At 52.7% G+C, this 19,895-nt stretch overlaps 2 protein-coding genes across 2 annotated transcripts; both read right to left on the reverse strand.

The window, feature by feature from the left end:
- Nucleotides 1-974: 974 nt before the first annotated feature.
- On the reverse strand, nucleotides 975-4,542 carry ATP6V0B (ATPase H+ transporting V0 subunit b). The gene is made up of 8 exons (XM_036756093.1): nucleotides 4,342-4,542; nucleotides 2,749-2,797; nucleotides 2,484-2,567; nucleotides 2,212-2,289; nucleotides 1,888-1,957; nucleotides 1,697-1,748; nucleotides 1,421-1,611; nucleotides 975-1,282 (listed from the first exon to the last, which is right to left on the reverse strand). Exons 1-8 carry the CDS (start codon nucleotides 4,406-4,408, stop codon nucleotides 1,256-1,258), a joined length of 618 nt encoding a protein of 205 aa, XP_036611988.1. The 5' UTR covers nucleotides 4,409-4,542; the 3' UTR covers nucleotides 975-1,255.
- A 7,236-nt stretch (nucleotides 4,543-11,778) lies between these two features.
- Nucleotides 11,779-15,739, reverse strand: DPH2 (diphthamide biosynthesis 2). Its single transcript, XM_036756114.1, has 6 exons — nucleotides 15,406-15,739; nucleotides 15,089-15,201; nucleotides 14,784-15,007; nucleotides 13,375-14,067; nucleotides 13,061-13,246; nucleotides 11,779-12,952 (listed from the first exon to the last, which is right to left on the reverse strand). The coding sequence occupies exons 1-6, from the start codon at nucleotides 15,550-15,552 to the stop codon at nucleotides 12,828-12,830; spliced, it is 1,488 nt and encodes a 495-aa protein (XP_036612009.1). The 5' UTR covers nucleotides 15,553-15,739; the 3' UTR covers nucleotides 11,779-12,827.
- Nucleotides 15,740-19,895: the final 4,156 nt, after the last annotated feature.

Below are 19,895 nucleotides of genomic sequence, written 5' to 3' on the forward strand. Positions count from 1 at the left end.
CAGGGGAAGCAGGGAGCGGCGCCGCGCGCCCCCGCGTCCGCGCCCCCGCGCGCGCTCCGCCCAGCCCCGCCCCGCCCGTCCGCGCGCCCTGGAGCTCCAGGCCGCAGGCGCAGAAGCGACGAAGGGAGGAGCCTGGAGGGGAAGGGGGTGGGACCTAGGCGGGAAAAAGACTCAGGCGGCAACCACCTCGGGGGCGGAGCCTACGAAACCCACGGTCGGAGGCAAAAGCCCAGAGAAAGCAACTGGAGAGGGCGGGGCCTCGGGCAGAGGGGCCGGCCCATCCATATAAAATCTACGGCGGGCTACTTCGCGGGCGGGGGCTGGGGAGAAGGGCGGGTCCATGTAAAATCCACAGCGGGCAGCCTCGGGGGCGGGACTGGACGGGAGCGAGGCCGGGGAGGAGGCGGGGCCAGACCCTCGCGAGCAGCCCGAGGAGGCGGACTCCCATGGAGAGGGCGGAGCCTCCCAGACAGCGGGTCTGTCAGTTCTGGGCTCTCAAAGTAGGGGTGCTCGGAGGCCGACTGTGAGCCCCGGAAGAAGCCTCGGGGAAGCCGAGAGCGGACTGGGCAGAAGGTAGGAGAGAGATAGGGAAGGAGAGTGGTCAGGGCCGGGGGGAGAGGCCAAAGCCAGCTGGGATTGAGGGATTCCCAGAGAGCAGGCCAGGAGGGCCACAGGCACTGGAGACTGCTTGGGGAGAAGGCCGCCCAGAGGGCACTTACGGTGGAGAAGACATGCCAGGGCACAAAGGCAGCTGCAACACCCCCACCCTCCACCCCATGTTGGGTGACCAGCATCTGGCCTGGCCACATCTGGTACGTAAGCACCCCCAACAGAAGGGACAAGGATCCCCAAAGCCAGACCCACTAAAAGGAGAGCAGGACTCTCCCCCCTTCTCTGGGTCCAGATAGAAGGTAAGGCACCGTATAGATATTTACCCCTCCCCTCCGTGAAAGGACCAACAGGGAAACAATGGCTGGGGTGACTAGGACACAGACCTTTATTTCAAACACTGGTGAGGTGGAGAATGGGGCAGGGGGCAGGACAGGTGGGCAGAGGACATACCCTCCCAACCCATGGCCAGAGCCTGCCCCTCTGAGGGACTCCAGAAGGGGCAGATTGCAGTGAGGGCCGGAGGGACACAGTATGGACACCATGGGGGAAGCGGCTCCGCTGGCTGGGGCAGCCAGGCCCCCCAGGAAAACCAATAAATTAAGAGTAGGGCACAGCAGGGCAGGGCCCTCCCACTGCTCCAGGCCTAGTCTCCCATTTTTACTTTAGAAGTCTGCAAAGAAAGCACAAGAGGCAGACAGACAAAGGACACACAGAAAAACAAAAAAAGAAACCAGGAGTGAGCAGGGGAGCCCCAGGCCCCCTGCCCCTCCCCCTGCCCCCGGAGGGGCCCCAGGCTTTGGGCTCCTACCTGAAGGATGGCCACAATGACCCCAAAGAGGCCAATGGCACTGCCAAAGATCTCTACAATGAGGATCTTGACGAAGAGGCTGGCATTCTGGGCATCGGCCAGGGCAGCTCCACTGCCCACAATGCCCACGCACACACCACAGAAGAGGTTGGACAGGCCCACGGTGAGGCCAGCACCAAACATGGAATAGCCTACAGACAAGGGAGTGGAATGCTGAAGGAGGGCCCACATCCTCACTCTCCTTACCCAGACAAACCTGACCTGACCCAAGCCTACCTGCATGGTAGTTACGGCTTCCAATGGCTTTGGGGGTAGTGCCGCTGAAGGGCTGCAAAACAGTGTTCTAGTCAGTACAAATGCCCCATCCCTGGGTGATGGCTCGTCCTGCCCCAACACCCATCTCCCATTCCAGGATGTCAGTACCTCTCCACCCCCACCATCTCTCCCCTGTCACAGTCACCCCCTACCTCTGCCATGTTGCTGATGACAATGGCCATGATGATGCCATAGATGGCCACGGCCTCACAGAAGATGATGCTGTGGGATTTGGAAGCATAGGATAAGGGCTCAATATGGTCAGAATTTGGTCCACCCTTCATGGCCCACCACCTCCAGGAAGCCTCCCCTGATACACCCAACCCATCCCAATCCCCCTGTCCCCTTTTCCTTCCCAACCTGGGAAGAGATGGATTCTATTCTGTCTTCTTCCCAGGACACAGGGGACAGAGAGGAGAGTCTTGGCCAGAGACTAACCACTGTGCAAATGCTTCCCTAGGCCATCCCAAACTCACCTTACCAAGTTCTTGGTCTTGATCCTGGGGGCCTTGACTCCTCCACCAATGATGGATGAGCCTGTGATGTAGATGCCCCTGGCGATAGGCATGGGAAGGTGAGCCAAAGGCTCAGGCATCAGCATCAGTGAGTACCCCATCCCCAGCCCTTCCCCTAGTCGGACATGAGTGATCACCCTGTCCCTTTCCTTAAGGTCCTAATCTCCCCATCCCATTCTCCAACACCTAGACCTCAAGGGTTTCTCCCTTTCCCCCAACATGCAAATACTCACCAGGCTGCTCCCACCACAGAGAGGGAGATGGCCAGCCCTATCCCTAGGTTGGACCACATGTAGGGTGACGTCTCTGTGAGGAACCTGGCAAGGAAAAATGTGAAGTCCTAAGAAGGGAGGTCAGTGCCTGTTCTGGGTCTGGCCCACTAACTAAAGACTCACCACCAGCCCCTGGCCCCTGGCCACCCTCCCAGCTCTGATCATGGGTGGGACCTCTCCTCAGGACCTTGAAGGGGGGTGCTGGGGAGCATGGGCTATGACTCACCATGCCACATCAAAGCGGAAGCCCAAGTCGAATATCGTATAGCAGATTCCTAGAAAGAAAAGAGAGAAGGGGCTAGGAGTGCCCCTCTACCCCGCCACCCCCTTTTGTAAACCTCAGGGCTACAGGGCCTCGGCACAGGGCTGTGTTGCCCCAGGCCCCTGGGCTGAGGGGGAGCAGAGTTTAAGGAGAAAGAAAGGAGAGGAGGAATTTGGCTGGATAGAAGGTGACCGAGTACAGCCTCCTAGGGATCCCTCACGTTCCTCACTAAAGCTTTTTCTGAGCCCTCCCCCGACTTTAGATCCAGGGCCATCATCCCAGTATGCAAGGAAACCCCATAGCACTCAGGGCTGGATTCTCTCTCAACAAACATGAGAGCAGGGGCTGCCCAGAGGTTGCCTGGAACCATGGTGGGGACCATGATGTCACTGCTCTGCTGGGCCTATTACTGTTTTTTTCAGTCATTTTTCAGTCATATCCATTCTTCCTGACCCCTTTGGGGTTTTCTTGGCAAAGACACTGGAGTGATTTGCCATTTCCTTCTCCAGCTCATTTTATGTAAGAGGAAACAGGCAGACAGTGTTAAGTGACTCGCTCAGGGTCACACAGCCATTAAGTGTCTGAGGCCGGATTTTAATTCAGGAAGAGGAGTCTTCTTGACTGCAGACCCATGGCTCTATCTTGGGCCTGCTTGGGGATTGTTGGGGAGTCTACAAACAGAAGCTACAAGAAGGGGCTGTAGCTTGCTTGTTAAAGCTGCTTTGGCACCTGTGGCTCCTAGTTTGACATCTCCAGCCCACCAGGGCTGTCCTCCCCAGGTGATCCCAAGGCTCCCAAATCCCAAGGAGGGTCAGGGTGACCCTTGAAGGGACAGTCCCTGAAGCCACTCTCCCCTGGAGCCCCGGTGCTGCCCCCCCCCATCCAATTCCCACTTTTCTCTTCGGTTTGGAGAGGAGTGAAGCAAAAGCTGGGGGTCCCTGGCGGTGGGGAGGGCAGAGTGCCTGAGGCTGGTCCTAGCAGTCCCACGTCGGTCTGCCCCAGGACCTGTTTACCCAACAAACTGGAAGGGCAGAATGGGTCCTAAGTGGCTCAAGGCAGATCAGACTAGCCCAGGCCTGGGGACTAGGACAGCAAAGGGGAAGTAGTGGCGAGGGCTGGGCTTCCGGGACCCCGAAAGGGCCCTGGAGCCTTTTCCTCCTCTTCATGACAGGCCCCGGTAGTTCCAGAAAAACGTGAAAGGGTGGGAGGGGGACAGGGGTGCACGGTCACGGGTGGGGGAAAGACAGATGGGGGGGCGCACGGATAAGGTAGGAGTGAGCAAGGACACGGGGCGCGCGGGCACGATTTCGCGCAAGGGCGCACAGCCACGATCAGCGGGGTGGGAGGTCTCCCGCAAGCACGGACACTATCGGGTCACGGACACGCCCGGGAGGGTCGCGGGCACGGACACGCGGGGGGGGGAGGGAAGGGTCGCGGGCACGGACACGCGCACGGAGGGGTCACGGAGGTCGCAGACACACGCAGGGCGCACGGCCCGGTCGGTTTCGACGGGCTGTTTCCCTCGCCCACCGCCCGTGGGCAAGGCCCGGCTCTCACCTACTACAATCACGCAGCTCCAGAAGGCCACGGACAGGCCGGAATAAAGCAGCGCGAGTCCCGTCATGGCGGCGACGGCGCCGGGGTCCGAGGCTGGAGCCGGGGCTGGGGGTCGGGGGCTGGGGGTTGGGGGTCGCGGTCGCCGGACGGGCCCGAGCGCACTGAGCTCTGCCGCCTCCGCCCGCCCGTCCCCGCGCCGGGTCACCTGACGTCACTGCCTCTGCCATGTGACCGCAGGCTCCACCCCCCCCCCCCGCGTCCACGTGATCCTGTGGCCGCGACCCCGAGAGGGCTCCTGGGAGTTGTAGTTCGTCGGCCGAGCGGCCCGAGGAGGTGCGGGGCCGTGCGAGGCTCCAAGAGAAAAAGGGGCGGACGGAAAATGGAACTGAAGCCGCCACCCTTCACACTCCACCTCGATGCTTTCCGGGGCAAGGGGGGCGCGGACCCACTCAGATCTGGGGGGGTGGGGAAAGGCGTTGGATGGAAATCTCGACTCTTGACACTACTGGTCCAAACTTGGACCTCAGCTGCAAAAACATACAAGATATCTACAAAATGAAGACTAGGTCGTTTGGGGAGAAAATGCCCTAGAAATTGGGAGAGGGGAACCAGAAAAGAGTTCAAGCAGAGGTGTGGGATGGTGGGGGGATACTTGAGCTGAATCAAGAAGGAAAGATGGGTTCCAAATGGTAGGAAAGCATACCAGGCTTGGGGGACAGCTGGTTCTAAGGCACAAAAGAGGGAAATGGAGGTCAGCAAGTGGACCGGTGTGGTTGGAAGGTGGAGTTGGAGAGGGAGAGCAAAATGGAAGAAGGACCAGGCAAACAGAAGAGTTTATATTTTATCCTTTCAGAGAGTTTTTGGCATGTTGTTTGGACAGTGGCATAGTCAGATCTGCACTTTTGGAACAGCATTCTAAGCCTCTAGGTTGGACCATAGAGTGGCAAGAAAGGGAAACAACCAGCAAGCTATTACAATCATTCACCTGCACTGGGGGAAGGGGTACCTGTGTGAGTGCTGAGAAGGGTACCTATATGAAGGATATTATGTTGCAAAGATTGAAGCAGCAAAATTTGGCAGCTGATTAGATGGGTGGGTCCAAGAAGAGTCCAGGATCACACTGATCCTATGAATGATGAAATAACGAATGGTGGAGCAGAGTAAAATCAATTCTATACAAGTAAATGTCCACACTCTATAGAAGACATTTGTTGAAATTGATAGGAAGGGGGGGGGGATTTAAAAAAGTGAAACAAAGAACTCAGAATGGACATTTTAAAATAGAAGGGGGAAAGCTTTATTCTTCAGGGAGAAAAGCACTCAGGTGAACCCCAAAGATGCACTTTGTAATACTATTTCAAGAGTTTTCTTCTGAGTTGTCCTGCCCCTTCCCATTATCAGGCAGGCGATCCAAGTGTGCTCTAAAAATCAAACAAACATGGATGAGCTGCACTGTCAGAACAAGTAATATCACTCCAAAAAGGAATTTTTAAAATAGTCTGAGAGAACTCTCAACAAGACAATCCTAATGGGAATTTGGGACATTGGTCTATATAAGCCTTCCCAGTTTCTCTGAAACCATCCCCTTCATCATATCTTATAGCACAACAGTATTACATCACATTTAAAACTATAACAGCTATTTCCCAATTGATGGGCACCCCCTCAATTCCCAATTCTTTGCCACTTCAACAAGAGCTATGGGTATTTTTGTGCATATTTAGTTAGTTTTCTTTGCTTCAGACTTACCCCTCTGAATCTACCCTCCCTGAAGTTCCCCTTCTCCCCTTTCCTTACTAATTCCCTGTTGAGCGAAATGTATTTCTGTACCAAACAGTGTGTGTATGTGTATCCTTTCCTCCTTGTTTGTGTAGATTTCTACTTGCACCCTGTGATTATGTGAGATGATTCTCCCTAACCTTCCTCTCTTGTTTCCTTCCCTTTCTTCCCCTGGTGTAGTCCTCTTCCCTTTCCTTTCCTTTTTTTTAAGATCATTAAGACATAACAGAATCCCAACCAGGCCTTCTGTTTAATTAGATTCTTCCTATGACCCTTGATAATGATAGGGTTCAGAGGGGACACATGTATCTTCTTATATTGGAATACCAGTAGTTGCATTTTCTTCTAGTTTTCAATCTTTTGGATTTGTCTGGTATTTCTTGCTGTCTCACGAAGCCATTGATTACTATTTGGTCTATTCTAGATTTCAGGGAGTCTCTTACTTGAGCAAGCTTTCTCGCTTTTTGTTCCAAGCTATGTATTCTCTCTCCAATTCTTTCCTCCTGAGCTTTTATTTCTTTTTTTTTTAATTGCTTCATTTCTTCTATGTATGCATGCATGTAATCTTTGTGAGAAATTCTTTTTTTCCTTTGAGTTGCTTGTAGTTCTTACAAAGTTAACTTGCTCCTTCTCAGGCCCGGGGCGGGGGAGATTTCTAGATCTACAATAAAAAATGTTTTATATCCGTCAGTGTTTTTTGCTTGATTTACGCTGGCCATTGACTGTTGTCTTGACTTTTGTTTTGCCACTGGATGCTGCTGACCCTGGAGGAGAAAGCAAGGCTGATGACTTTGCAAATCACTGTCTCACTTAAATCCAGTTGGCTTGCAAGTCAGGACATCACCCTCCTGATGTCATTGGTCCTCTCCAAAAACAAAGGATGGAACAACAATCCAATCTACTTGTCTCTTCAGCTTTAGCTCCTGATTTGTAGCTGTGTGCCAGGACCAGGATCCGCTCACTACTACCTGTTGTGCTTTAGCGTGGAATGGTTGGCCCTACTTCGTCTTCCTCGAGCATCCTCTGGATTCTTGTGCTGACCTCCAGCTCCTAAAGTTAGGCCCTCCTAGCCACTCCATCGGGCTTCTAAATTCCTTACCATGGGGCTTTCTAACCTCCCTGGGGCTTTCTAAGTGAGAGAATCCTGGAGAACACCCATGGTCTGGGGGGTAGAATGTGGATAATGATTTTGCAAAGAGGAAGTCAGGCAGGAAATAAACCACAGATCTTGAAGCTGATCCAAGTATGTTTCCCTTTTAGGGAATTCTGAAGGATAGGGTGGCTCGATGGATCTAGTTATATTTGCTTTATTAGCCCAGGAGATTGAAGAAGGCTCCTTGGACTGGAAATGACATAAGAAAAATGGACATTGATATTCCAGATACGTGGGAAGGCTGTTGAGAGAGTGCCCAGTTGCCCTTCAGGGGTTCAGGTCACTAGGTCTGGATGGAACACATCCAGTGAGATTGAAAAAACTGGCTGGTGGGATTGCAGAGCCACCATCTGAGATGTGAATCATCATAGAGAACAGGAAAGCTGGCACAGGACTGGAGGGGGCAAAGGTGGTCTTTCTTTTTTTTATTTTTTATTGGTACTTTTTTCTTTTAGTTCTTTCTCTGGATGTGGATGGCATTTTCCATGAGTCTTTTGGAGTCGCCTTAGATCCTTGCATTGCTGAGAAGAGCTAAGTCTATCAAAGTCAGTCATCACACACTGTTTCTGTCACTGTGTATAACGTTCTCCTGGTTCTACTCACTTCACTCAGCATCAGTTCGTGTAAATCCAGGTTTTTCTAAAGTCCACCTGCTCATCATTTCTTATAGCACAATAGTATTCTATTACATTCATATGCCCCAACTTGTTCAGCCATTCCCCAATTGATGGGCATCCCCTCAATTTCCAATTCTTGGCCACCACAAAAAGAGCTGCTATAAATCTTTTTGCACATGTAGGTCCTTTTCCCCATTTTTATGATCTCTTTGGGATACAGACCTAAAAGTGGTATTGCTGGGTCAAAGGGTATGCAGTTTTTAACTTTGGGCATAGTTTCAAGTTGCTCTCCAGAATGACTGGACCAGTTCACAACTCCACCAACGATGCATTAGCATTCCAATTTTCCCACATCTTCTCCAACATTTATCATTTTCATGTTTTGTCATGTTAGCCAATCTGATAGGTGTGATGTAGTACCTCAGAGTCATTTTACTTTGCATTTCTCTAATCAATAATGATTTAGAGAATTTTTGCATGTGACTATAGATAGCTTTAATTTTTTCATCTGAAAACTGCCTGTTCATATCCTTTGACTATCAACTGGAGAATGACTTCTATTCTTATAAATTTGACCCAGTTTTCTATATATTTTGGAAATGAGGCCTTTATCAGAGATACTGGCTATAAAAATCATTTCCCAACTTTCTGCTTTCATTCTAATCTTGGTTGCATTGGCTTTATTTGTGCCAAAACTTTTTAATGTGATCAAAATCATCCACTTCGCATTTCATAATGTTGTCTATCTCTTGTTTCATAAATTCTTCCCTTCTTTGCTCTCCTAGTTTGCTTACAGTATCAGCCTTTATATCTAAATCATGTAACCATTTTGACTTTATCTTGGCGTGCAATGTAAAATATTGGTCTATGCCTAGTTTCTGCCATAATATTCTCCAGTTGCCACAGCAGCTTTTGTTAAATAGTGAGTAATTATCCCAGAAGCTAGAGTCTGGGTTTATCAAAGAGTAGATTACTATAGTCATTGACTACTGTGTCTTGTGTACCTAACTTATCCCACTGATGCACTACTCTATTTCTTAGCCAGTACAAAGTGGTTTTGATGATTGCTGCTTTATGATACAATTTAAGATCTGATACGGCCAGGCCAAAAGGTGTTCTTTCAAGAAAAGCAAACATTGATTCAGAGAGGCTGGCCAGGTCCTGCCAAACAAGGCTTTTTTTTTTTTTTTTTTTTTTTTTTGTGGGCTGTGATGAATGGCTGGGGGGTAGGGTGGGGATTTCTCTGTGGAAAAGAGGAGTTGGTCCCAGGAGTCCTAAAGCGCCAATATGTGTAGGTGCAACTGCTCATCACCCCACCCCTATCACTGTTTCCAGATTTATTCCCAGTTAAGCTTATCTGAGTTTAAAAAAAAAAAGGCAAGTCTAGGGTGTGATGGGAATGGTATTCCATCTGCTCAGTCCCCCTCTCAGTTCCTCCTCCAGGGAAAATTCAATTTTTCCATTTTGTGTTGACTCCCCCTGCTTCCATCTTGAGCAGGGCACTTGGACCAAAATCATTGTAAACGAGCTTTTCTAGCATTTATAGAGTACGAGTATATATGTAGATAGTATATTGAGATACATGGCATAATAGCAACTTCAAATGACAGAAATGCAAAATATTATTAAGAAGAATACAGGCTCCAAGTGCTATTTGGGAATGATTGACATTGGGGGACCAAGATCATCTGTGGGTCACCCTGTCCCCCAACACTCCGTACATGAGGGGCTCCCCTATGGAAAGCAAAGGGATCCAGGGCTTCCATAGGCAGCTGCACATCAGGGCCAAGGGAAGAAAGCCAAGTGGCTCTGGACTGAATTCAGAGCACATGTAGGCCTTCTTCCCAAGCTGCTCTCCTCTGGATGGCCTGATCTGGTCATTACCTCTTCTTGTCCCCTGCCCTGCCCAGGCCTACCTTTCCCCTCCCCTCAGTTGCTGATTACTGTCAGGCACAGTCCCTCCCCTTCTCCCTCTCCTCCCCTCTCCCCCCCCCACCCCCCGCCTCCCCCCAGCTATGACCTTGCTGCTGCTTCCTTTTCTCCAGCATCAGCTAGTGGGAGGAGGGGCCCCAGCCACCAGGGCTTCCCAGAGCAGTCTCCTTCCTCTCCTCAAGAGGCTTCCTCATTTCTCCATGGAAATCATAGGAAGTCATCTGAAGGCCTAGGAACCTGGCAAACCTGAAGCTTTCTCAGAGCTTCTCTCTCTAGCCTGGGCCTCCCACATTGGCAGATGCTTCAGGCAATTTACCTGGATTTTTTGCAATGTGAGACAAAATGTCTCACAGTAGTGTTCTGGGGAAAGATGTAGCCAGACCAGAGTCCTATCGGCTGGCCTGGCTCAATGGACTGACAGGAGTAGTTCATAATAGTCACCACCCACTTAGAAGGTCTCCAGTGGCATTCCCCAGGGATATGTGCTTGTCTCTGGGCTGTTTAATGTTATCAGTGACTTAGAGAAAAGCATAGATGATTGGTGCTCTTATCAACCTTGCAGATGACCCTGAGCCGGGAGGGTTGGAGCTCACACACCAGATGGCAAATGGGCTCCAAAAAGATGAGGTGAGAGCCTTGGGCTGATTCTAGGATGAAATCCACTAGGGAAAAAAGTCAAGTCCTGCACTTGGGTACCAAGTCTAGGATGAGAGGAGCATGGAGAGACAGCAGGTGTTCTGGGAAAAGATTTGGGGAAGGGGGGTTAGTGGACCACAACCTCAACGAGCCAGCAGTATAAAGAGGCAGGCGGCCAAAAAAGCCAATGGGATTTGGACAGCATTCAAAGAGACATGATTTCAGGAATAAGGTGATGGCCCCACTGCCTTCTGCCAGACTTCATCTGGAGGAGTGTGGTCAGGTCTAGCCACCACAGTGTTAAGAGGGACCTGGACCAGCTAGGGAGTGTCCAGAGGGCAATGGGAGAGGTCAAGCCCAAGTCATATGAGAATTGGAGGAACTAAGGGTTGGAGAGAAAGTCCTGGGTGGGCCAATATAGCTTTCTTGGTGTTTTTGAAGCTCAGATGTGTGGAGAAAGATTGGGCTTGTTCTGTCTGGTCCCTGAGGGCCAAATCAAGGGAGAGGCAGAATGAGGATCGCTTTGGCGGGGGGAATTTGTTTCCAATGAGAGCTGCCTACTGTCCTCAAATGAGAGCGGAGGAGGGAGGGCATTCCAGGCACTGGAAATAGCCTGTGCAAAGGAGGTGGCCAGGTAGTGGATGGGGAGTAGCAAGGACAGTTGGCCAAACATGTGACGCAAAGTTCGGCCTGGAAACAGACTGCACCCAAGCTCTGTGTGCCCACAGAGGAGAGGCAGCAGGAAGCTTTTTGAGCATCCGGGTGATGTGATGCCACGCCTACTGTATCACTCTGACAGCTACATCAGAATGAAGAACAGGAGAGGGAAAAGGCTGGGGAGGCCAAGGAGGCAGCTGTGGCTAGAGTCCAGGTGGGAGGGGACAAGAGACTGAGGCTGGCAGCATAGGAGTGAAGAGAAGGGGCTGGATGGGGGTTTGTGAGGAACAGCGAGCTTTAGCCACTGATGTCTTTGAACACGGGGCGGGGGGGGGGGGGAGAGGGGAGTCAGGGATGACACTGGAAGGAGGGGGTGCCTTAGACACAAGCTGGGGGCTGGGGAGAGGAGGAGCTCTGCTGGGGACATGGGCCTACAGCTCCTCCAGCTGGCAGGGTCCACCAAGGAGCCAGCAATGAACAAGGCTGGGGCTCTGGAGGAAGCTGCACCCGACCAAGGCAGGCAGAGCCAGGGCTGCATGCGGCATCCTGGGAATCTGACGCTAGGGCCGAGTCCCTCCCCAAAACCCAGGCACCTCCTCAGCTGAGGCACCTAGAAATTCAGAGCACCCTTTGTATCATTCACTAACACATTCAACATTCTTTAGAACATTTTTTTATTCTGAACCTAATGAATAAAATGGGCATTTCTACAAACATGGTAAAACAGGGAAAAGATCACACCTGAGAATGTGGCTGTTGCCTAGTTGGCAAAGTTGCTTTTCTTTTTAAATACCCAATACATTAAAAAAAAAAAACGCAATACATTCAACTGGAACTTCCTTCCACCACCTCCACACAAGAGGCTGATTTTGTCTTTGCATGAGAATCACCCTCACCAGGAGAGGTTCCTTCAAAGGCCTGGGCAGCATCCGGGACTGGGGCGGGAACGTCCCTCTTCCACACCTGGTGTTAGGTGCAGGGTGGCCTGGAAGCCCCCAAATCCCCCACAGCTCAGAGCCTCTGGTCCATGTTGTCTGTCTCCCCCACCAGACAGCGAGCCCACCTCAGGCCGGAGGTGAAGGACTCCAGTGTTGCCATGCTTACACATTCGGTACAGGGCCTGACACAGTCATACAGTAGGTGCCTAATCAATGCCATTTGTCTGCTGACAGAGCCCCTGGGACACCAAGAGGATGAACACACAGAAACAGCAGCAGCCAAAGGGACAGTGTTGAGTTTTTGGGGTCACCTTGATCTTGGACCACCTGTTAGCTAAGTGAGCACAGTGGATAGAATGCTGGGCCTGGAGTCAGGGAGACCTGAGTTCAAATCCTGCCTCAGACACTGATCAGCTGTGTGACCCTGGGCAAGCCACTTCACCTCCAATGCCTCAGTTTACTCATTTGTAAAACTGGGATAACAGCACCTACCTCCCAGGGTTACTGGAAGGATCACATGAGCTATTTGTAAAGGCGTTCAGCCCATTGCCTCACACACAGTAGGAGCTGTATAAATTCTTGTTCCCCCCACCCCACCTTGTATTCAGCCATCGGTCATGGCTCAGGGGGGCAGAGACACTTGAAGTCTGCCAGGGAGGATAGCCCAGCCCAAGACCGCTTACTCTAGCTAGAATGGCTGCTGGCACCTGGGATCTGCTCTTTCAAGGAGTGCCAAGGTCTTCTCTTGGAGTCTCATCAGCCACTGAGGGTTCCTCAGCTGCTAGGCTCATCCTCATAGGCAATGGGCACACCTCGTCTCCCAGTTACTGCCTGCATTGGTGCCGTCTGGCCTAGCTGAGGTTCCAACCCCTGCCAAGTACGGGAACCAAGGAACAAAGCTGGAAGGAGACAAGGAAGAGCATCAGCCAGGGGCCTAGATACCCCCCACCCCCGAACAAGGGTCCCAGAGGATCCAGGGGAGCTGGCGGGGTACACACTGGGGTTACCTGCTGGACTGCTCTCAGCAAGCTCAAGCCGGGATCGCTGGCTCAGGGCTGAGGCCCCTAGGACATCGGGGACATCTGGTGAGGCCAAGGCCTGTGGTGGGCGCAGCTCTCCAGTGATGAGTGACACATCAGGTGCACCCCATAGCTCAGAGTCTGGGGGCGGGATTGGCACGTGGAAGGGGGATCCTGGAGGGACAGTGGAGGGAGATCAGGGATGGGTCCTTCTCTCCTCCTTCCCTCCCAGCTGGGAGCAAAACCAAAGCACAAAGCTAAGGGGCAGGAAGGAACCCGAGTCAAGAGGTACTGGGCCTTACCTGGAAGCAGGTCAGAATAATGAGTCAAATAGGGGCCCAGCCCCAGGGGCCCCCGAGCTGGATTGCAGGCGGCTTCCAGCTCATAGGGAGTAAGCATCGGCCGGAAGAGACCTCTACTGGCACCACTCTGGGGTCGGTCAAGTGCCCTCAAGGGACAGGCCAGCAGAACGAAGACATCTACCTCTGGGAAGTTGGCCAGCTTGGCAGGGCTGGGCCAGCCCAGCGACAGGACATAGGCCCGCTTGCCAGCAGCCTGCACCAGTTTCCGAAGGTGGGCCAGAGCCTCACAGTGCCCTGCTCCCCCTGGAGCACCTGCCAGCAGTCCCACCACTCGGGCATCCCGTGCCCGTTCCACCAGATAGAGGCTCTGGGCTCTGGCTCGGACTGCCTGGGGGCCCTCTGCTCGGGCCTGCCCAGAGCCTGGCAGGCAGGATGAGAAGGGGCGGCTGGGGGCCCAGCCCAGGAGCAGCTGGAGCAGGTCTGGGCTCACCTCAGCTTCACTGCTGTCCCCATTCTCAGAGCCCCCCACATAAAAAGCACCATAGTCCTCCAGCTGCCGCCCAGGGCCCAGTGGGAAAAAGCGGCCAAAGCGCTCCAACGGTGGGTGCTCCCAGCTTGGGGCAGCAGCAGGCAAAGCTGGGTGGGAGACCAGGATGTCCTCATAGTGTGGGCGAAGAAGAGCAGCCAAGGCTTCTGCAGGAAGAATGCAATGGGTCGGTGGGCAGGGCCGATTGGGAGGGCAGCCACACCAGGCCTGGCCTGGAGAGCACCTAGTGTTAGGACGGGCTGAAGGGCCACGTGTGCTTATCGGGGAGGAAAGAGGACTAAATGGGACCCAATAGCTAGCCTCTAAGGTCAAAGGGGAAGAAAGGGGGAGGAGGCCGCAAAGATATAAGTAACTTCAACTTATGAAGGGCTTATTCATAGTCAGAACTGTGCCACACTAGACTGGGCTGCCTTGGGAAGGAGAAAGCACCCCCTCAGTGAAGGTCACAGGTGCTGGACGGCCACTACATTGTAGTGGTATGGGACAGGTTAGACTCCAGGCCTTTTCAAACGACTTTCCAACTCTGAGGTCCTATGATTCAGGCATTCATCCCAAGAACACAGGAAGAAACTAAGACTCTTGGCTAAGGAACAGATAGGGAAACTAAGCCAGCAAACAAGATAAGTGGCTGATTTGGGTAGTAAAGTCTCAGCCAATTTCCTTTCCTCCTCTCCAATAAATCAATCAACATTTATTAAACACCTATTATGTGCCAGATCAAGCTAGTACTGGGGATACAATGCAAATCAAAAGACAGTCCCTTTCACAAGGAGCTCGCAGTCTAAGGGGGAGAACACACAGACATACATATGGGGACCACCAATGCAGGCCTCTACCCACCCTCCTCTCCCCTGGTCCTCACCCAGGGCGTGGGCACAGGCTGGCTCACTAAGCAACACCACAGGCTCTGCAGAGTTGGGGTGCAGGGCTCTGAAGGCCTCTGCACAAAGCTCCACGGCCACGGGACGCTGGCCAAGGATGTAGATGACAGGCAGGGGGCAGGAAAGCCGGCTCAAGCAGGCAGGGCCAAAGTGGACCAAGGCATCGGCTTCAGCCTGCTCGGCCCCCAGGACATCCACACAGCAGCTGCAGAGGGAGATCAATTATAGGGCCAGGGCAAGGCCAACAGAAGACCTCCCTGATTTCCTCCCGTCCTCAGGCTCCCACCTGCCATAGGCTGTATCCCCCAGAACAAACATCTTGGCTCCTGTCATCTCCTCCAAGGCCCGAGCTACAGCCACACTGTCTCCAAGGAGTTCATCGGGGAACTGCAGGGCCACCTGGGCAGCCAACAGAGAGCCCTGCTCAGACCTTCACTCCGCTCTGGTTACGGAACGTACCCCACCGCCAGCCCCGACATACTCTTTCTCCTCCCCCAGGCCCTTTCACCTACTCCTCCCTCCCCCAAGTCTCCCCTCCTCCAGTCCGTCCTCCACCCAGCCTTTCCGCCCTCCTTTAGCCCTAGTCCTCTCTCCCCCACTTACCCGCCTGGCTTCGTGCTCTAGCACGAAGGCCTGAACCCGCTCCAGCTCATAAGTACGGCCCAGCTCCGTGAGGGGCGTCAGTGGCCCTGGGGCCCCAGCCTCCTTTTGCAGCGCAGCCCCGGCTGGGCTGCTGAAAGCATCTTCCATGTCACCTTCTGCAGCAGGGGCCGCCAGGCCTCGGAAGGTCCGAGCCTGGGATCAGCTCCAGGACTGCACTGGGTACCCCGGACCCTCCACGTGGGTCTCCCCTCCAGCCTCACCACAATTTCCGGGACTACCCCCAACCTTCAGCCTTCGCCAATCTAAGCCCGTGATTCCCATCTTGCCCTGCGCCAGTAGCCAATAGCCTACTCCAGGACTCTGAGCCAATGGGAAGTGGCGTAGTTGCCTTACCTCCGCCCTCAATCCGCAGATCTGAGCCGCATACCTTTATGGGAGTTGTAGTTTCCAGGGCCCTGGGTAAAGGGGAGGCGGGGGTGACGTGAGATGGAACGGAAAAAGTCCAGGAGCCGCTTGCGCAGCCTGGTTCTCGGGTTCCCTTCTCTGTTCCCGGGGCAACAGGGTATAGGAGGTGTTCCACCCTAAGTCGAACTGTGACTGCGGCGGCGACCACTAAGCTACCAGCATTACCCAGAGCTATTAGTATAAGGCGCTTCGAGAGAGCAACGCTGCGGTTGGCCCCCAGGTCCTCCCCCGAGCTCTCCCGCAACCATTGGCTCAGTGGCGGAGCTGCGGGCCTGGACGCTGTGCAGCCACAGCGGAGGTGGGGTGGGGTGGGGTGGAAGACAGACTGACCGACGGACTGACGGGCAGACCTACAAACGGACACAAGCGCGCGCGCTCGCGCGAGCTCTACAGTGGTTACTATGTAACCTCAGGATAGACAGCAGAGCGTCCCTGAGATAGATACTATGTAGCCACCCGCGAGCTCTCCCGTGGGGGCCGGCCGCGATGCAGTGGATACGATGTAGCCGCCGGGCCTCGGCCGGCGGCGGGACACCGGGTGGCACCTGCCGTGGATACAATGTAGCCGCTGGCCAGGCTGGGCAGGGCAGCCACGGTGGATACAAAGTCGCTCCTGGGCAGCAGGCGGCCAGGCTGTTTCGAGGTGGCTACCACCCCACCGCAGCTCTGGGCTGGGAAGGGATATAGGCACAATGGAGCCACCGAAAACGGAAAGAAAGCCTTACGGCACCCAAAGGACTCTTAGCTCGTCCATTTTACGCCCGGGGAAAATGAGGTGGGGGGAGGGGGCGAGAAGAGATGTGCCTGAGATATCTCAGTTAGGAAGTGGTAGAACAGGGACTTATGGCCAAACCTCCTAACTCCAGAGGGGTGCGCGAGCCTCGGCAGGCTAGCCCTTTCCCAGAAGCCTGCCTGGAGGAGGCGGCGCTTCCATCCAAAGGAGACGATAGGTAGATGGTGAGTAGACAGCAGTGGGGGTGGAGGAAGAAGCGAAGACACGGAAGTCCGCGATCACGGGTGCGGTCTCAGGAAAGGGGAGCGGCTGGGCTATTTGGCCTCCCCTTCTCTCCCCGCCTCCCCCACCCCCACCCCGCGACGGTAGTCACCAGGAGGAGGAGCCTGAGCCAGCGTGGAGGAGCCGGCCTGACCTCGAGGTTGAGGAGATGACTCATGCTGGGACTGGGTGTCAGGAGATCTGGCGCTGAGTCACATTTCCCTGTTACCCTGGGGACGTCTCTTCCTTTTCTGAACTTGCTAATTTAAAAAAAAAAAAGCGATGGGGAGCCCCTTTCTTGTGCACAGATCTGGGCAAGGGACTCCGCTTCGGTCAAACCTTTAGTGATTCTCTAGGGCCTCCCTACTGAAACTCACACCCCTATATCTGGCATTCAAGGCTTTTTCACATCCTTTCCTTCAGTTGTCTTTCAAGCTCAAAGGACTTGGACTAAAATACTGGACTTGAAATCAGGAAGTTCTGAGTTCCAGTCCCACCTCACACACATACTAGCTGTGTGACTCTGGGCGGATCATTTAATGCCTCCACGACTCAGTTTCCTCATCTCTAGAATGGAGCTAATAAAAGCATCCACCATTTTTTTTTTCGAGGATCAAATGAGATAATGCATCCAAAACACTTTGCAAATCGGAAAGTGCTAAATACATGTTGTTATTCACTCCTGTTTTTCTCCTCGCCATGCTGAACCAAACTGGAAGACACTTCACATCATCATCATCATAACAATACCGATAATAGTAATAACTAACACTGCCAGGCACTGTGCTAAGCACTCTACCATTATTCTCTCATTTGATCCTCACAAGAACCTTGAGAGGCAGGTGTTGTTACCCCCAATTTATGTAAGAGGAAACTGAGGCAGACAGCAGTTAAGTGACTTGCCCAGGGTCACACAGCTAGTGTGTGTTCTAGACCAGATCTTCATTCAAGTCCACCTGACTTCAGAACGGGCTCCCCATCCTCTAGGCCACCTAGCAGCAACCATGCTCCCAGCCATGTTACTGCCTGGGCTGTTCCCTCTACCTAGAATGCCCCACCCGCCCCCTTCAGGTGTAGAATTCTACCCACCCTTAAAATTAATGAACTAACATGCATTTACTGAATGCCGGGCTCTGTGCTAGGCAATGGGGGTACAAAATGAGACCTTTAAATACAGGGTGTTCCTAAAGTCTGGACACATAGGCAAAAATGCGTATTTTCAAGAAATGAATGAAATTTTCAACAACATTTTATTTAATTGGAATATTAACAAATAACATCTTCAATATGATTTCCATCATTTGTGATGCGAAGGTTGCTGCCCTTTGCAAGATTCACGTGAACTTGATGCAGTAACTCCACATTGCCATCAATTTTAGCACATTCACTCTTTATGCATTCAATCAAGTGTGGTGCATCTGTGATTTTCATACCCCAGAAAAAGAAGTCAAGGGGGCTAAGGTCTGTTAATATTCCAAGTATTTCAAAATACGCATTTTTGCCTATGTGTCCAGACTTTAGGGACACAAAATTTGGGTGGGGAGTGCCCACCCATTAGTCCATTTCACTTTTGGACAATTCAATTAAAGAAACCTTTATTAAGCACCTACTGATGGCACAGTGGATAGTGGTGGGCCTGGAGTCAGGAAGACTGTCCATCATCCTGAGTTCAAATCTGGCTTCGGATACCTTGGGCAAGTCACTTAACCGTGTTTGCCTCAGTTTCCTCATCCGTGAAACGAGCTGGAGAAGGAAATGGTAAACCATTCCAGTATCTCTGCCAAGAAAACCCCAATTGGGATCACAAAGAGATGGATACAACTGAAATGACTGGACAACAAATGATGTGCCAGGCACTGTGCTAAGTGCTGGTGATACAAATAGAAAAAAGAAGGTTCCTGCCTTCAAGGAGCTTCCAATCTAATTGGGTAGAAACTCACAAAAGGAAGCTGGAAAGGGGTGGGGAGATATGGGGGGGGGGTCACACCACAGGAGGCATCTTGTTCCATGAAGTTGAAGCTAGACAAACCTGCAGGTAGTGATTGGAGGGAGCTGGAAGTCTAATTTTTGCCCCCTGTAAAGGAAAACTTTGGTAGGAATTCAGTACTCCACCTTCTAGCCCTTCAGTTAGAGGGGGAGGAGGCTGAGGGAGGTGGTATCCAAGGCTTGAATTAGCAGGATAGTACTGAGGCTAGAAGTGATGCTGGAAGGGGCATCTCATCTGTGGAGATGAAACCAGGCAGAGATGCCTATGGAGAGCAGAGCTCTTCCGGTTAAGATTTTCCCCAACCCAAATAGCAGCCCCTACACACCTGCCCACTTATTCTGGGCAATTCTTGTTCACATCCTCCCATAAGTTCAACTTGGGGGGTCCACCTCATGTGCCAGAGGGCTTTCCTCGATTTCTGCTGCCATCTTGAGTTCAGTGGAGGACCTTGTGCTTTCTTGCTCTCAGCATGGGATGGGCCCATTTGTTCTTCCCAGCACACATATCTCTAATGGCTTCGTACCCTTCTCCTGTCATCCCTCATCTCTCATCCCCTGATCTTGCCATTAGACCAACCTAGCTGCTTTCATTTTTAGAGCAAGGATGTTAAAGTTAATGTGATTCAGCTCTTCCAGCAATGAGTGTGGCCCCTCACCTGGCAGTGGACAAGGACTTTGCATTAGAAGACCAGCAATCAAACCAAAGTTGGATGGCCTAAAACCACATGGTTCTTGGCAGCCTCTTCCTCCTTTGCTGCTACTGCTGTTGTTGCTGCCAAAGAGGAAGGGGTCACACCGGCCCAGGGCTGTTGCCACAGCCAAAGAAGCTTCATCATCAGATGGCCAGCCCTGCTCCGGGTGTTTGACTAGCGAGGCTGGTGGGGCGCCCCTCCGGGCCTTTCCATGACAGAACCTGCCCCAGAGCACATGCTCCACCAACCTTGGTGCTGGATAACCCAGGGCTGCTATGACATGCAACCTAAACCTGCCTACTTACAACCCCTCCCCCTACCCATTGCTCCTCCTTCTGCATGCCCTCCCCCCT

The sequence above is a fragment of the Trichosurus vulpecula genome, chromosome 4 (genome assembly GCF_011100635.1).
Source record: "Trichosurus vulpecula isolate mTriVul1 chromosome 4, mTriVul1.pri, whole genome shotgun sequence".
NCBI classification, from domain to species: Eukaryota; Metazoa; Chordata; class Mammalia; order Diprotodontia; family Phalangeridae; genus Trichosurus; species Trichosurus vulpecula.

Bases quoted from the DNA above. Each gene is read 5' to 3' on its own strand.
- DPH2 (XM_036756114.1), bottom strand. From the start codon at position 15,552: ATGGAAGATGCTTTCAGCAGCCCAGCCGGGGCTGCGCTGCAAAAGGAG. The intron at 15,008-15,088 runs GTGGGAGCCTGA...CTCCCTCTGCAG, and splicing joins GGGGATACAGCCTATGGCAG to CTGCTGTGTGGATGTCCTGG. The intron at 12,953-13,060 runs GTAACCCCAGTG...GTCTCCTTCCAG, and splicing joins TGCTGAGAGCAGTCCAGCAG to CTTTGTTCCTTGGTTCCCGT.
- ATP6V0B (XM_036756093.1), bottom strand. From the start codon at position 4,408: ATGACGGGACTCGCGCTGCTTTATTCCGGCCTGTCCGTGGCCTTCTGG. The intron at 2,290-2,483 runs GTGAGTATTTGC...GCCTATCGCCAG, and splicing joins TCTGTGGTGGGAGCAGCCTG to GGGCATCTACATCACAGGCT. The intron at 1,958-2,211 runs GTGAGTTTGGGA...CAAATCCCACAG, and splicing joins AAGACCAAGAACTTGGTAAG to CATCATCTTCTGTGAGGCCG.